The following is a 15211-nucleotide window of genomic DNA, read 5'->3' on the forward strand; positions in this document are numbered from 1 at the left end:
ACTGCACTTGAGGGCTTTTTACCAAATAACGAACTACAACGAGAAACAACACAACGTTTACAAAAGAGATAATTAGTTACAAGGATTAATCAAAAAATACTAGAGTTACATGTAAGCTACATACTGAGATAATGAGAATTTCAGCTTGTAATATAATACGTTAAAGTGGTTTTCCCTAACAAGCAAATTAGGCATTCACATTTAAATTTTTTCCGCTCAACCAAGAAACTTAAAATCTAAAAATAACTTAATCGGAACGCTTGCGGACACCAGAGACAATGTCGTCAACACGTAACAGTAAGCAAGCACTTTCAATGGCAGTCTTTATAGATTGCAATTTCACAGCTTCAGGCTCCCAGACACCGTACTCATGCATATCAACAACACGACCAGTCTCACCGTCGACACCAAAAGTGTGATGACCCTCAGCATGCTTGGCACGAAGCTCCGTCAACAGTTTGATAGGATTAGCACCACAGTTCTGGACTAAAGTACGAGGGATGATTTCAATAGCATCTGCTATAGCACGATAAGGCCATTGTGCGACATCTTCAATAGCACGAGACTTTTCTGCTAAACGAACACTAATGGCCATTTCAGTAGCACCACCGCCAGGAGCAAGCTTTGGATGGAAGTACACATTTCTGGCAACAGCCATAGCATCCTGAAGGTTACGTTCAACCTCGTTTATGATATCTTTACTAGGGCCTCGCAACATAATTGTACAAGCTTTAGGGTTCTTGCAACCAGTAAGGAATGTAAAGTATTCATCACCAAGTTTATTAACATAAAACAAACCACAACCAGTTCCAACGTCCTTTTCACGCAAATCTTCGACACGATTTACAATGTTTGCACCAGTAGCACGAGCAATACGATTATTGTCTGATTTGCGAGTGCGGCGAATAGCAGTGATATTTGCTTTAAGCAAGTAATGTTGGGCCAAGTCAGAAATCCCCTTTTCTGTAATTACTAAGTCAGGCTTCACTGCAATAACGCAGTCGCACATGTGCTTGACCTGTTCTTCTTCAATCTCTAACACACGGCTCCAATCCGACTCCTTGGTAATTTCAATGTTGGTTTGTGATTCACCCTTACGGTATTCCAAGGGACAATCTAGTAAGACAATGCGAGGGTTTTCAATACGGCGTCTCATTTTAGGATGAGTGATATCCTTGTTTAACATGACACCGTCCAAAACACAGCTAGATTCAATCTCTCCACCAGGGATTTTTTCGACACGGGCGTAACGCTTGATATCAATCTCCATTCTTCCATTCGCAGTAGAAGCAACTGTACGAACAGCGCGGAGAGCTAAATGACACATTAAATCACTCCATCTAGCAACAAGTTTTGTGCCAATGCAGGTTCGAATCAGTCGGAACATCTCAACATTATCATCAACGTTCACGGGCAAGGTAATTTTGTCAATAACATTTAGCGCATCTTCAAGGGCTTGCTTAAACGAGCGAATCATAACGACAGGATGAATCTTACGCTCCAAAAGAGGGCTAGCAGCAGCCAAAATTTCACCAGCCAAAATGATCACAGAGGTTGTGCCATCACCAACTTCTTCGTCTTGAGTACGAGCAAGCTCAATCATACTCTTTGCAGCAGGATGAGCGACTTCGATCTCTCGTAAAATTGCATGCCCGTCGTTTGTCAGTAAAACGCTGCCAATTGGGTCAAGAAGCATTTTAAGCATGGCACGAGGGCCTAAGCAAGTTCGAATTACCTTTATATGGTTAGTGTCTACGTGTTTTCATAAAAAAGTGAGTCAAAGTCACCAATAAGAATCTCGTACATCAGCAACGGCTTTTGCCGCTTGAATATTCGACATCTGTGCCTTGTAACCAACCTGACGGTTGGCATTTGTGTCTATTTGTCAGCATTTTCCGGTAAAAAGTTCACATACTCATCACAAATACAGGAGACTGCATATTTGGCGAAGGACAGACGAAGTCTACAGCAGCAGATGTTCGCTCCTTAATATAGAAGACAGAGACTACCACCCAAAGTCTACGTTATAGTGAACTCGGTAAAGCGCGGTATCATAGATAACGGAAAAGCGAGGCGTACGCTAAATAACAATGAATGTATGTTAATAAACAATAAAGCAGGTAGGATAAGCAGTTTATCTTTTCAGTAGGTAATGTGTGATTAATTGTTATTTAATGAATATTTAATCTTTTTAATGGAACTATCTCCATTGGAAATTAGGAATGACCTGAACTTGACATTTTAGTGCTATCAGCGTTTTAGGCAGGGTTTGATAGACAGTTTGTATGTTTTATTAAAGTGAAACCATGCATTCATTTAAAAAATAAACGGAGAAAGCTCAAAAGACAGATATGGGTCTTGAAGATTATGACTTGACTGGAAGCACCATCAAATTAGAAACACAGAATTGTATACTCGAAACCGAGAGAGTACGATAATCCTGATGTATTTTTCGTAAATTATATGTGCTTAATTTCTGAAAAGCCGAACAACAGAGGTCGATGGAACGGTTCGTTTTCATGATTCCAACGTCCAATAACACAGCTAATGAATAAAATTACAGAAAGAAAAATCACGGTAAAAAATAGGCATAAACATAACCAGCATCCAAGGAATCCTCAAACAAGGACGGCGTAGAAAGTAATGTACTACGACTGTTTGTCGATCTCAGCAATTGTGAGTTCTAAGTTCTTTCTTATCGTTTCAATGTCTTGAAGAAAGCTCAAAGAATCTTCATTAAAAATAAAGGAATCGCAGGTCTCAGAAAGAAGACGACTGTCATGATCTAGGGCTGAAATCATGGTTGGCAAACGAGGTAAAGAATCGCATATTTGCTGAATTTGCTGGTTCAGAATAGCAAGGTTATTATTTAATGTTGACTGAAACTGATTAAGTAACTGCTGAGACGAAGCTGCCAACTGCTGCGGAGTGCCTTGTTTAGGGAGAAGTGTGTTCAACTTTTCTATAGGATTGGTAAAAGACGAAGGATGGAACTCGTCTATCCAATTTCTCTCCTGATCCATTGAAGTCTTAGGGAAAGGCTACAGCTAATTGTTTCAGAAGACGAAGCACTGCAAAACAGGATGTTCGAGAAAAGTTCGACAAAAGGAAAATTCTTTTTTGAAAACGATCTAAACGAAAGAAAAAGAAACCACGTTATAATGCCAAATTTTGCTTGAGATGAGGCTTCTTTTGGCTACTTTTCTGTATTACGATCTTGCTCTTGACTGCATTAAAAAATAATCAAAACTACCAGTTCCAGTCTAGTTCCACGTAGAAGAACAAGAAAGAGTATGAATCAATCCAATGACTCTATTTGAAAAGCTATTTGCAAAGAAGAATAGACTCGATCCATTTCTTCACTCATTTTCTTGACATTTGCTAGATTGGAAATCATCGTTAAGTGTCGTAAAGGTTTTTAACGAATTTGAACATTTGAAAGAGTCGATTTCTGAAGAAGAAATATACTTGTAGCAGCAACTATGTCTGCAGAGGAGCCAAGAAAACGACTTCGTACAGAGGAGTCTTTGACGCAGACACAGGTGGAGGCTTATAGCGAAAAGCCCTATGAAGCCAGAAATGCTTTGGATGCTGAAAATCAGAAGTTTTACATGACTGAAGGAGACGTTGGGATTGACACCTTCTTAATCTCAGACCTCCCTGCCATAGATGGAATCCTAAAAGCACGCTTTACTGATTTTATGGTACATGAAGTTGACGTAGAAGGTAATGTTGTTGTTTTGACAGACATGGAATCCCATGACCCTGTACCGGAGGTTGAAGCATCTTCTTCGGCAAAGGAGGATAAAATCGAGAAAGAATCAGTGGCTGCTCCTTCTAATGTGAATCTGGATAAACAAGAAAAAATAGATGCCTCCGCTCCCTCGATTACCTTGCCTTCGGAACTCGAAGATTGCATTCCTCAGGAAATGGCATCTCAATTTTTCAGTTCTCTTCAAGACCTCTCACTTGGAAACTCGAGTGAATCCGTAGTCTTAGAGGCATCCCAATTTTCGTCCCCTCTTGATAAGACAAAACGTACGCTTCTTCATCAACTTATTCGCAAACACTTTTCTGGGTTAGAGTCGACCACTACGAAAGAGGGCTCCTTCCAAGTTGATAAATGCAAACGTAGTAACCAACCTAGGCCAAAGAGAGATGCCCGTCTTAGTTGGAAATCCCTAGGAGGTGAATATTGTCATTTTCATTTATACAAAGAAAACCGCGATTCAATGGATTGCCTAGGAAAAATAGCCCGTCTCCTGAAAGTTCCTACAAAATTGCTTTCCATTGCTGGAACAAAAGATAGAAGAGGTGTCACCTGTCAGCGTGCTGCTGTCCGTCATGTCCGTGCTTCTCGCCTTGCTCAGTTAAATGCTGGTTCTCTTTCTAACTCAACATACGGATTCCTTCTGGGAAACTATTCTTATCAAAACTCTCCTCTTAAACTTGGCGATCTGCAAGGTAATGAATTCCAAGTTGTTTTGCGCGATGTGTCAACCCCTATAGACAAAATTAATCAGCGTATGTCTTCTATTAAGGAACATGGATTTATTAATTATTTCGGTCTACAAAGATTTGGTACATCCTCGGTAGGAACGCATACTATCGGAATTGCCCTTTTGCAGTCTGATTGGAAAAAAGCCGTGGAACTTATTCTCTCCCCTCGCCCAGAACATACCGGTCCTGTTCGAGAAGCCATGCATATCTGGCATACTACTCATGATCCCGAAGCTACTCTGAAAATTCTGCCTCGTCGGCTTATCGCTGAGACCAGCATTTTGGAAACCTGGCAACGAAGCGGGAACCAGAGCGATTTCTTGGGTGCTTTTCAAAGGATCCCAAGGCATTTACGTAGTATCTATCCTCATGCTTACCAATCCTATGTTTGGAATAAGGTTGTATCTTGGCGTATCAAAGAGTTGGGAGACAAACCAGTTGCTGGCGATCTAGTACTGGAATGTCCAACTGACGATCAGTCAAATGGAACTACTCCTGTTGATCCCGAGGCACCCGATGTAGTAGAAGATCTACCCCAGACTTCTAAGCCACTAGCAAGGCATCTGAAAGAAGAAGAGCTTGAAAATTATACAATTTACGACATTGTTTTACCATTACCAGGACGTAATGTGCTATATCCTAAAAATTTAACGTTTGATACATATAAAAGTATTATGCGTGAGCACTCACTTGATCCTTGTCAAATGGCTCGAAAAGACAGGGAGCTCTCTCTACCAGGTGATTATCGTAAACTGGTAGTACGTCCTAAAAATATGGAATGGTATACTAGAAAGTATGACTCGTTAGAGCAGCAAATCACAACTACCGACAAAGATACTCTGGAAACGAATGTTCCGATGATTACTGACGAAGGAAAATATCAAGCTTTGGTGTTGAAGTTCCAGCTTCCTTCGTCCTCATATGCCACAATGGCTTTGCGTGAAGCCACTCGAAGTGCTACTTCTAGTGGTGATCAGCGCTTTTTAATGACAAATCTGCAGGATTCTTCGTCTAAGTAAAATAAAAATGGGACAAAAAGGTATATTTTTCAGTTTAAGGGTTTAGTTATTACAGGAAGCTATTAATTTGAAATAATCAATATTTAAAATAGGTCGGTTAATAATACATTCTCTCCGGTAGGATTCGTCAACTGTAATTGTCATTAACACCGTCTATATACATTTTTTTCTCTAATCATTGAATTCAAATATATAATAACAAACTAGTTTTCTTGGATTGACTTCATTTTAGAAATAATTCAGCAAACTAGTATTTCCGTGGAATAGATAATATTTTTTTGATAATGGCACTCAAATCTGCAGTCTTCATCGTCTTCAATAAATGCAACTCCGGTGAGGCCTCAACTTGACCGTTCAATTCGTCATCACCCAAGTCGCCTTCCCAAACCGAGTTTAACCATTGACACGGTTCCCATTGTTGTGCTAAGCTTTGCGAAGATTCGGATTTTACTGCCGAGGACATTAAAGAGTATACATCTTGCAGAACGCATCCAAAACGATTCAGAGAAACTTGAATACCTTGCCTTGCAGAGAAAAGGATTCGATATTCTCGTAGCGAACGAGCCAAAACAGTATACCCCATTTGTTGTGCTTCTAAGATGCCTTTAGTTCTTTCCATGATAATTTTTAGAGGTTGCATGTCGTGTGCATTGTCTGTAAATATATTTTTTAAATAATGCGCAATTAATTGAAAAGGACTTTCTGGGTCAAAAAAGTAAATAGAGAAAGCCCCGTCATCAATGATAGTCACTCTAAACTTATGTTGCTTCAAATAGGTAAAATCAACAAATCTCAATGTCAACAAATTGACCTCAAAACAATTTGTTTTTGATAAAGACACAACCTTACAGATCCTCTTCCAGATTTGTTCAAAATCATTAAATGTTTTTCCACGCACCGTGAATCGGCCCTTTTTCCAATTAATTGTACATGTTCCAAAAGTTTCTACCTCCATTTTGAAAGGAGGGCGATGCATAATTCTGCCTTCAAATATTATGAAACCATCGTGTGCTCGAATGAAAACTAAAGGACAAAGGTCCGCAATGTTTGTGGGCATGTGTATGCTCAGGCTTCCTGTTCGCACGAAAGGAGTGTAGTTATTTTCGATTAAAGCTTTTGAAGGTGTAGGTAGGTATTCAAAAGAAATACGACGTTCATAGCATGCACTTTGGGCATCGTAAAGCAAACTTTGAATTTCCAATAGGTATGCTAACCGATGAAAGCTTTCTATGGTTAAACTTCCCTCAGTAGTGGAAATTCCTTGGGAAAACATGATTTGTCCAGTAAAGTTAACCAGTTTAACAGACCAATCCATAGTTTCAACATTGAATGATAGAATCCAAAGCAAATCATCTTTTCTTCGCCAAATTTTCTTTGTAAAAGCAAGTTCTGGAAAAGAAATATAGCCCTGTACGGAACTCAAGTCTGCACAGGAAGCTACTTCGGTGAGTTCGGTCTGAATACAAAAAAAGTAGAGCCGATTAAGAATTTGAGAAGCAGACTGTGAACTCAAAGCTATGTTCTTTTCAGCAGCACGTAAATAACGAGGTGGTGATAAAGGAGAATTAGAGCTGAGTAAAACAAGTCTTCCTGATACGCTGTTAACCTTCACAATAATGTCACGATCAAATAAGCGAATTTTCAGTTCATTATCAGTCAACTCACTGAAGATTTTTGGATGCAGCTCTTTTTGAATTTGTCCCAATATTAATCGAGCGTGCATCTCAGTAACCTTTAGCAACAATACCTGAGTGCTGGTGGAAGCGTCCAAAGAGATTGTTTCTAATTCATCGTTATGATACCATTTGGCTTTAAGAGATATATGCTCATATTCACAATTAGACTTTCGAGTACTTAGGATGTGTTCTAAAGCCGGGGTATCCTCTGTTTCGGCACAAAGACAAATATAATGATTTGAAGGAATTACTTTTCCATCTTTTCTCATAGTCAATTGAGGCCAATAGTACAAGCGAATCTGTGGGACACTTTCCTCGTAAATAGTGCGTAAATGGCCAAGCCAACTTTGCCTTGAAAGTTGAAAGGCTTCCTGAGAAAGGAGATTTAGACGTTGGAAAATACAAAACTTGTGGACAATGTTATAAACGAGTGGGAGAATGGGTTTTTGCTCAGCCAGACGTAAAGCAATTTGTTCGTTCACATGATGCTCGACAAGTTGTTTGAATTTAGAAGGAGTGGAAGAGTAATTTGGGAGTAAAAAATTAAAGTCTACAGCAAACCATTGGAAATAAGAAGTATTGGAGCTAGGGTCTTGGGAATTGGTAGTCATGGAAATGGAAAATTCATTAGGGACGGTAAACGTACATCGTCCATTATTAATCACGAATTTTCGGAATGGAGAGGGAATCACTTCATGCAAATCAAGACGAATCCGAAGAATCATATTTATAGTTCGTAGCGCTTGCAAGACCTGTTTCGTGGAAATTTCATTACGGGGAAGAACGTATGTACGAGAGCTAGGGGCGTTCAACAAACGGACATTTGTTCCCGTAGACAAGAGATCCAATGCCGTCAACAGGTCAGCATTTCGCAGACGAGCAAATGACATTTGAAAGCGAATGGTCTGTAATACATGTACCAAATTTTGATAGCAGAACTTTTGACCTTGCAAGAATGCGACCACATCGATGCAACGGTGTACAAGAGGCGAAAAATGAACCCATCTAGCTAAAATAAGCAACCTTATAGTATACGTCCGAGACCGTAACAACCAATCCAAAATACTTCTCTTCTTGTCAACATTGGACATGGACGGTAAAATTTCCGCCAGTGACACCAACTCGTTTAACACATGGCGTGTATATGTCTCTATAATATTAGGGAGAGGGTAAAAACCTTGGGTGATATGAGGAATTGCAGGTGGATCCATAATTCATTGCATGAAACGAACACAAGCCCTTGTTTTTAACGAATGTACCATCCACACAGAACTGAAGATTTCTCTTCTAAGCAGAAATAAACAAAAAAATAAATAAAAGGATCCCGATACTTCAACCAAATGGAACAAGGCTCTGTTTCGTTTCTTACAAAATACAGAACACTTTAGCTTCTAATAATATTCAAGCGAAATTAATTACCGAGAGCGTTCAAAATCTCTAATTTACTATATGGCGACGGAACGAAATAAAAAAGAACATTCTTATAGTTGAGTGTTGAACAATAATAACAAGGGAGTAATATGCGTATTAGTATGAATCATGGTTTCCTTTTTCGTACAAGGTATATAATGTTTTATAGAGATTTCTAAGTAAAAGAAAGAAGAAAGAATCATTTCAGTAATTACGATTTTGTGATGCTGATAGTTTTCGCCGTGAATGCATTCTTTTGTGTATAGTCAAAAGTGAGTTGCATATGAAAAGTAGTAGATTGATCGACGACTGAAGTTTTCATCTATTTTATAGCAGCTAATTATTGGTTCCCGTGAGTTGAGCATGCGCATTCACATACGCTCGAAGACCTCGCTCGTCATGTAACGTAGCATTCAATCGTGGAGACAGACACGATTTTTCTGTTCGAAAACTGAAATTTAGACAGTCTTTTAAATGAGCTATTAATTGCGAGACTCAAAATAGGAGGAATTGTATCATTTATGTATCGATATAATTGTAACCAGGAAAGCAATTTGAACATCACTTGTTTTCATTATACCAAGCAAACTTGCATTTAATAACCAGGAAACAAGATCCATCTTGGAAACTCCAACTAGGATTCATTAGCAAGCAAAGGATAGCAATTTCTGTAACGATTTTGACTGTTTCATAAAATAAACGATGGCTTCTTACTTTCAAGAACTATGGCAGAGCATTTTCACACCTGGTGTAACTCCAGTATTAGCAAAGTCTGCTCATATCGCCTGTGCAGCACTGGCTGTCTTATTTCTAGCCCTGTATATTAGTACGAAAAGCATTCATTGCATAATTCTTTTGGTATTAACTCTGTGTCTTTGGTTGTCTTTAATATGGTAAGGGAGGCACTATAGCAAAAAAGCTTTATATTTTGTGTTGTTTTATGTTTCTTTCTGGGTTTAAAAAGCAAAACGATATAGCATAACTCATTCCTTGGTAACTTGGGTCATCTAACACATACTTAGGTTTCTCGTAGAACTTGCTCATAGTCGCATGCAAGGTTATTTGACGTCTGAAAACCAAAATCAAAATCAAAACGAGAGAAGAACTAGTTCTTCGACGGATCAGAGTCAGGATCTTTCTCTGGACGAAGAGCCTTTGAGAGCTCGTACAGCTAGTAAGGGTTAGCGATATTTATGTCCATATATCTTCAGACTTATAAAGATAGATAAATAGAAATAGCATAAATCTTAGAATCCTAGGATTCCTTTCGTATTGAATTCAACAAGAGATTCGCTTATTGTATCCTTAATTCATAACTGATTAAATACGTACCTGTCCTAGCTGTTGGTCATTCAGCGAATCCAACAAATCTCTGTTGTCAACTTGCTTTTCTTTCCACGCATCTGTTTCAAGGGTTTCTGCATAGCGTTGCCAGGAAGCCAAGAAGCCCACTAGGTGCAACGGATTTGTAACATTTCTATGGCGTCGAAATTCTGCTTTTACATACTCATCACCCAAAACCCGCTCTTCAGAACCAAGCAAAGTTCGGTGAGCTCGCAGTAATCGTCGGTACAAAGGGATTGGAGGCGTCAATGCATTCTTTTTTAACAGATTCGTGACATTATTCATTTTTTTTATTTCTATGGAAAATTTCTTTTCTTTATCTCTTAGAATGGACGAAAATCTTCAATGCCAGTTTTTGTCTTGGTGGTGGATGTCAAACCCTCCATTCTGATTGTTTTCACTTACTTACAGTCCGCCCATCTGTACTCAATGTAAATTCTAAATATTTCTTCCTTTATAACTGCTAATTCTGTTTCTGTGCTACTTAGTATTCTCCATCGATTTACCTTAACGGTTGCTGATATTTTCGTTCATTCATCTCAAGTTGTTTACATTGCTGCTATCTTCACATTGGTTCAATTCTACTCACAGCGAATAACTATAAGGAATTAAAAAGAAGAAATTTCTCAGCATTTATTAAAATGGAATACAAAAGTCGTTCTGCATCCATTTCGAAGGTTTTTCAGTATTTTCAACCTTCTCAACAAGAAAGCGCTCAAACATTATCAGAATCAAACCTTATAGATACACTAAGAACTGATTTTTATTCTTCTATTCGGACGCAACTTTCTGAAAACCATCCTGCTAGTATCGAAGAGTTGCAAAATCTTATTCAAAACCTCTATGCTTTTTGGTTTTCTTACAAAGACTACGTTGGAAAAGATCCCACTATTCAACTTGAACATGTCCAGCAATGTTTCTGGAGTCTCTGCCGAAGACATTTACCGCTTGACCAAATACGGAAGCCCTTATTCGCTTACCTAAAGAAAATCTTGAGTTTATGGTCAGAAAATGAGTCGAATTCTTATCTTGGCTTAGAAGACTTTTTCCACCTTTGCGAAAGGCTACGACAGTTGGGTCTGGCTTCAGAATTGAAGGAAACCTTCGCTCTATCGCTGAAAGATCATGTTCAAACCCTTCTGTATGAACGTTACGGGTCTCAATGGGACTATGGAGTTTATCAAGAAGCAGCTGAATGGATTAGAAGTGAACTTACACTTTTGGTAGAGCATGTCTCATTCCTCTCGACAGCTTCTGTACATTCTCAGCTGGATCAGTTGGTTTCCAAGCTTTTAGGAAGACTTCGATCCGACTCTATTTTTGATATAGTGTTAGAGTATCCTCGATCATCCGGAGCTATAGAAGACTTAAGACTCGCTGCTCGCCAACCTGAACAACGTCAGTACTTAGTAGAAAGGTTTATGTCTACTTGTGAAAAAAGTATTTTGAGGCCGAGCAAGGATACTTCTTCGATCCTTGTTTTTTATGTTTCAACTATACGGTGTTTTCTCGCATTAGATCCTCCAGGGGTATTATTGGATAAGGCCGTAAAACCTATCCGTACTTTTCTCAATGAGCGAGATGACACTAGTAAATCTTTAGTCTACCTTCTTTTCAGCAAATCCAAAAATGGCTTATCATCCGAGCTAGCAAAAATCCCAGCGAGCAACGTGGATGCTGCTTCTGATCGAAATGATTACCTTAAGTGGATGCCAGATCCCATTGATGCAGCTCCTGACTTTCGGAAACCTACGGATAAAGATATTATTGCGAGCCTAATATCTATTTTCAAGAGTAAAGAAACACTAATTAAAGAACTGCAGCTCTTGCTTGCGGACCGTTTATTACAAATTACGGATTATAATTACGATCACGAAGTAAGTATTTTTTTTATCTTATGAAATTACTAATGATTTTTATAGTCCAAAAACATAGGATTCTTGAAATATCGTTTTGGGGAATCCACGCTGCAAATGTGTAATGTAATGCTTGAAGATATTAGAAAATCGAAATCGATTGATGAGTTCATCCATGGAAGGAAAGATGTGTCACCCGTGTTTCATGCGACTATTTTATCTAGAATCTTTTGGCCTAATCTTGTAGTTCGGCCGTTCCGTGTGCCCAAAGCAATCCAGGAAGAACTCAATAAGTATGCCGCTAGTTTTTCAAAGAAAAAAAATAAACGCGAGCTGGTTTATCTTCAAAACCTGGGAACCGTGGAATTGGAAATTACGCTTGAAGACAGAACGTTGGATTTATCAGTTACGCCTGAGCAAGCTACGCTAATATCTTTATTCGAAGAGTCACTGACACTTAGATTGGAAGATGCTGCGGAAAAACTTGATCAGTCAGTCGATATCGTAAAGAAGCATATTAATTTTTGGGTTCACCATCAAGTATTGACATTGGTAAAAGACGATGTGTACGGTGTTCGCGAAACACAACAAGAAGCGGCTATTGTTGATACAGTTATTGAAGACGAGCCTGCTTCAGCCGTTCAATCACAAGCGGAAGTAGCAGGTTCAGAAATGCGTGTTTATTGGTACGGTCCCATGTTCTTGAACATATATGCTGAGTGTACTAACACAAATCTAGGTCCTTTGTGGTCGGTATGCTTACGAATCTTGGCTCTTTGGAGTTGGAAAGAATTCACAACATGTTGACAATGTTTATACCGCCGCCAAATGGGTACAATCGAACGCAAAATGAATTACGAGAGTTTCTTGCTTTGATGGTCAAAGAAGACAAGTTGGAGTTTACTGGAGGTGCGTATAAGCTAAAGTGATCTTCTTTTCTTTATTTGATTCCATTCCTTAACGATTTCCACTCATGCTTATGAAATATCCTATCTAATGAAAGCCTGTTTTGCTAGTTATTGTAATTTTTTATCTCATAAGGTAATGATATTGAACTCATGCGCCGACATGGAACTACGTATTCTCTTCCAAAAAGACAGTAAAATGACAAATGTGAATAAAAAATTATAAACATATACTTCTACCAGAACTCTAAAGAATCATCTGAAAATGTTTATTAAGAAGGTAAAGTGTATTTCCTTAATATTTTTACTGATGAGCATCGTTAAACCATGGACTACGACACCATGAAGGCCTTGGACAATTGTAAAACAAAGTTGGAATAGAAAAGGGCAATGTCTGCAACAACAGCCGCCCAAACTTTGTTGTCTATTCCTTTGGAATACAGATCTCAAGTCTGGTGTCGAGCAAATTTGCCCTATCCGCCAGCACCTCATTTACCAATTCCTGCGGTAGTTGATATTCTTACGAAAGCATCTCAAGCACTTCCTCAGGTACGGTTTGTCTTGGAATAAAAGGAAATTGTCTCTAACATTTCAGATTACGTTTTCTTGGACATTAGTAGATCAACCAAATGATGGAACGCTGTTCCTAGTCTGGCAGGCTCCAACGTTACCATGTCCTCCAGATGGTATGCATTTTATGAGTAATGAACGTGTTTTTAATATAGAGGTTACTGGAAAGGTATGTGGCTTTTTGAGGAATTCTTCTCGTGATTGTTTGAATGACGATTCTGCTGCTGGTTTAGAATCATACGTAAGGAATCAATTAATTGAAGCGAAATGGATCGAGAGAGTTGTTTCAACATTAAAAGAATATATATTAATTGTTTTAAACCATAGGTGCTTGAGATTCATGAAGCGAAACATGGCTTCTTTCCATTGTCAGAGCCTAAAACACTTCATTCTCGATTTCGCTATCGTTTGCTCGGCATTGGGTTTGATAATTATTGGCTAGTTCACTATATAAGGGCATCAGAAAACGATTCTGTACCTGCGAACATCTCAATTGCGAAGCCACCACAAATACGACAATATCCTCTCCCTGATATACGAACTCCTCCCTTCTTATTAAGGGAACAACGGACGGCAGCTGCAAATATCCCAGTAGGAGCACCAATACGTGAACCGAGCGTATCTGCAGCCGCATCTCAAATGCGGGCGCGTTCTCGGACTCCTTCTGTTGCAAACGCTGCATCCTCAGTGAATATTCCCCCAAATCAAGTACCTGATGGAGCTGCTAAAACAGCGGTACCAAATGGAAATACATCACCCATTGCACCAGAGGATCTAGAAATTGAAAAGGGAGACATTATGGATAAGTTGACGCCGCAACAAATATGTACGGCACGCTTTATTCGAAATACGGAATGGATGAGTCAGATTCTATTGACGTTACAAGCAGCAAAAGATATTGAACCACCCACAGTGTTCGATACAGCAAAGTCACTTGATGAATTCACAGATGAAGTGAAGGAAAAAAAAGCTCAACTAAAAAAACAAGATGAAGAATATCAACGCTTGCAGGGAGAGCTTATGTATACGAATACTATTTCGGAAAAGTTGAAAGAATGCACGAACATGAATAACTTGGAAGACTATCAGAAGGTAATAAGCTCTTTGGAAGAGTTTGCCCAAGCGAAAATCGTTCCTTGGGAAAGGGTGCTTCGCAGGCCATCGTCGACATAAGCAGAATGTACATTAATTAGAGAAGAGAAGAAAACAGTAAAATACATCGTAAGAATAAAATGGTTTTATGTCGTCTTTTTTTTTAAAAAAAAAAAATCTCCTTCATTCATCAAACACAAAACGGTACTCATGACTATCATTACAAACACCCATTTTTCATACCAGAAGCTTGGTTTGTCGTTCTAGTAATAAATGTCCAAGAGCCTCTTCTATTTGCTTTTGTCGAGCTTGTAGTTCCAATTGGTCAAGATGCAAATTTTGAACAATTGTCTTCCACTCTTTTACTTGCTCTTCGGTATTGTACCTCGAAGCTGTGTCTTCCAAGACCTTGACTCGATTCTCCATCTCCTTTTGGGATTTCGTTTGTTTTTGTATTAATTCTGTCGTAACCTGTAATTCTGTTTGGGTTTGTTTACTCGATGACAATAAGGATTGAACACCTCCGGCATAACTGAGACCTAAACCGGACAAAAACCCAATGATACTAAATGAAACACGCCAGTTAGTTTTCAAGTTTGCTGATTTTGACAGGGTGTCTCCTTAAGCGATTCCTTACCCACTACGGAAATAAGACATCTTAAGACTTCAAAAATGTAAGTAAACTCCAGTGAATAAATAAGAATTATTATACTTTTGTTTATTTTCTTAATAAAAAATGATAGAAATGTGGAAAAAAAGGATGAATCTTATGGATGCTCTTGACTCCTTTGTTTCTTAGCGGACAAGAAAACTCCTGTGTTAATCCTCTCTATTTAATA

The 15211-nt window shown here is 38.7% G+C and overlaps 8 protein-coding genes across 8 annotated transcripts; 4 read left to right on the plus strand and 4 right to left on the minus strand.

The window, feature by feature from the left end:
- Positions 1 to 133: 133 nt before the first annotated feature.
- SPOG_04015 (chaperonin-containing T-complex gamma subunit Cct3) lies at positions 134 to 1981 on the minus strand. The gene is made up of 3 exons (XM_013166278.1): positions 1916 to 1981; positions 1805 to 1878; positions 134 to 1735 (listed from the first exon to the last, which is right to left on the minus strand). The coding sequence occupies exons 1-3, from the start codon at positions 1938 to 1940 to the stop codon at positions 248 to 250; spliced, it is 1587 nt and encodes a 528-aa protein (XP_013021732.1). The 5' UTR covers positions 1941 to 1981; the 3' UTR covers positions 134 to 247.
- A 168-nt stretch (positions 1982 to 2149) lies between these two features.
- Positions 2150 to 3395, minus strand: SPOG_04016 (uncharacterized protein). Its single transcript, XM_013166279.1, has one exon. It carries the CDS (start codon positions 3021 to 3023, stop codon positions 2649 to 2651), a length of 375 nt encoding a protein of 124 aa, XP_013021733.1. The 5' UTR covers positions 3024 to 3395; the 3' UTR covers positions 2150 to 2648.
- SPOG_04017 (pseudouridine synthase) lies at positions 3222 to 6253 on the plus strand. Its single transcript, XM_013166280.1, has one exon. It carries the CDS (start codon positions 3483 to 3485, stop codon positions 5517 to 5519), a length of 2037 nt encoding a protein of 678 aa, XP_013021734.1. The 5' UTR covers positions 3222 to 3482; the 3' UTR covers positions 5520 to 6253.
- On the minus strand, positions 5635 to 8568 carry SPOG_04018 (mediator complex subunit Pmc1). Its single transcript, XM_013166281.1, has one exon. The coding sequence runs from the start codon at positions 8404 to 8406 to the stop codon at positions 5767 to 5769; it is 2640 nt and encodes an 879-aa protein (XP_013021735.1). The 5' UTR covers positions 8407 to 8568; the 3' UTR covers positions 5635 to 5766.
- A 653-nt stretch (positions 8569 to 9221) lies between these two features.
- On the plus strand, positions 9222 to 9928 carry SPOG_05550 (V-ATPase assembly factor Pkr1). Its single transcript, XM_013166651.1, has 2 exons — positions 9222 to 9498; positions 9628 to 9928. The coding sequence occupies exons 1-2, from the start codon at positions 9308 to 9310 to the stop codon at positions 9788 to 9790; spliced, it is 354 nt and encodes a 117-aa protein (XP_013022105.1). The 5' UTR covers positions 9222 to 9307; the 3' UTR covers positions 9791 to 9928.
- Positions 9929 to 10232: 304 nt separating this feature from the next.
- Positions 10233 to 12874, plus strand: SPOG_04020 (anaphase-promoting complex subunit Apc2). The gene is made up of 3 exons (XM_013166282.1): positions 10233 to 11826; positions 11872 to 12491; positions 12545 to 12874. Exons 1-3 carry the CDS (start codon positions 10591 to 10593, stop codon positions 12732 to 12734), a joined length of 2046 nt encoding a protein of 681 aa, XP_013021736.1. The 5' UTR covers positions 10233 to 10590; the 3' UTR covers positions 12735 to 12874.
- A 173-nt stretch (positions 12875 to 13047) lies between these two features.
- Positions 13048 to 14542, plus strand: SPOG_04021 (SWI/SNF and RSC complex subunit Ssr4). Its single transcript, XM_013166283.1, has 3 exons — positions 13048 to 13259; positions 13306 to 13449; positions 13608 to 14542. The coding sequence occupies exons 1-3, from the start codon at positions 13101 to 13103 to the stop codon at positions 14451 to 14453; spliced, it is 1149 nt and encodes a 382-aa protein (XP_013021737.1). The 5' UTR covers positions 13048 to 13100; the 3' UTR covers positions 14454 to 14542.
- On the minus strand, positions 13603 to 15154 carry SPOG_04022 (uncharacterized protein). The gene is made up of 2 exons (XM_013166284.1): positions 15010 to 15154; positions 13603 to 14937 (listed from the first exon to the last, which is right to left on the minus strand). Exons 1-2 carry the CDS (start codon positions 15027 to 15029, stop codon positions 14610 to 14612), a joined length of 348 nt encoding a protein of 115 aa, XP_013021738.1. The 5' UTR covers positions 15030 to 15154; the 3' UTR covers positions 13603 to 14609.
- Between the last annotated feature and the right edge of the window lie 57 nt (positions 15155 to 15211).

This window comes from Schizosaccharomyces cryophilus (genome assembly GCF_000004155.1).
Source record: "Schizosaccharomyces cryophilus OY26 unplaced genomic scaffold supercont4.1, whole genome shotgun sequence".
NCBI classification, from domain to species: domain Eukaryota; kingdom Fungi; phylum Ascomycota; class Schizosaccharomycetes; order Schizosaccharomycetales; family Schizosaccharomycetaceae; genus Schizosaccharomyces; species Schizosaccharomyces cryophilus.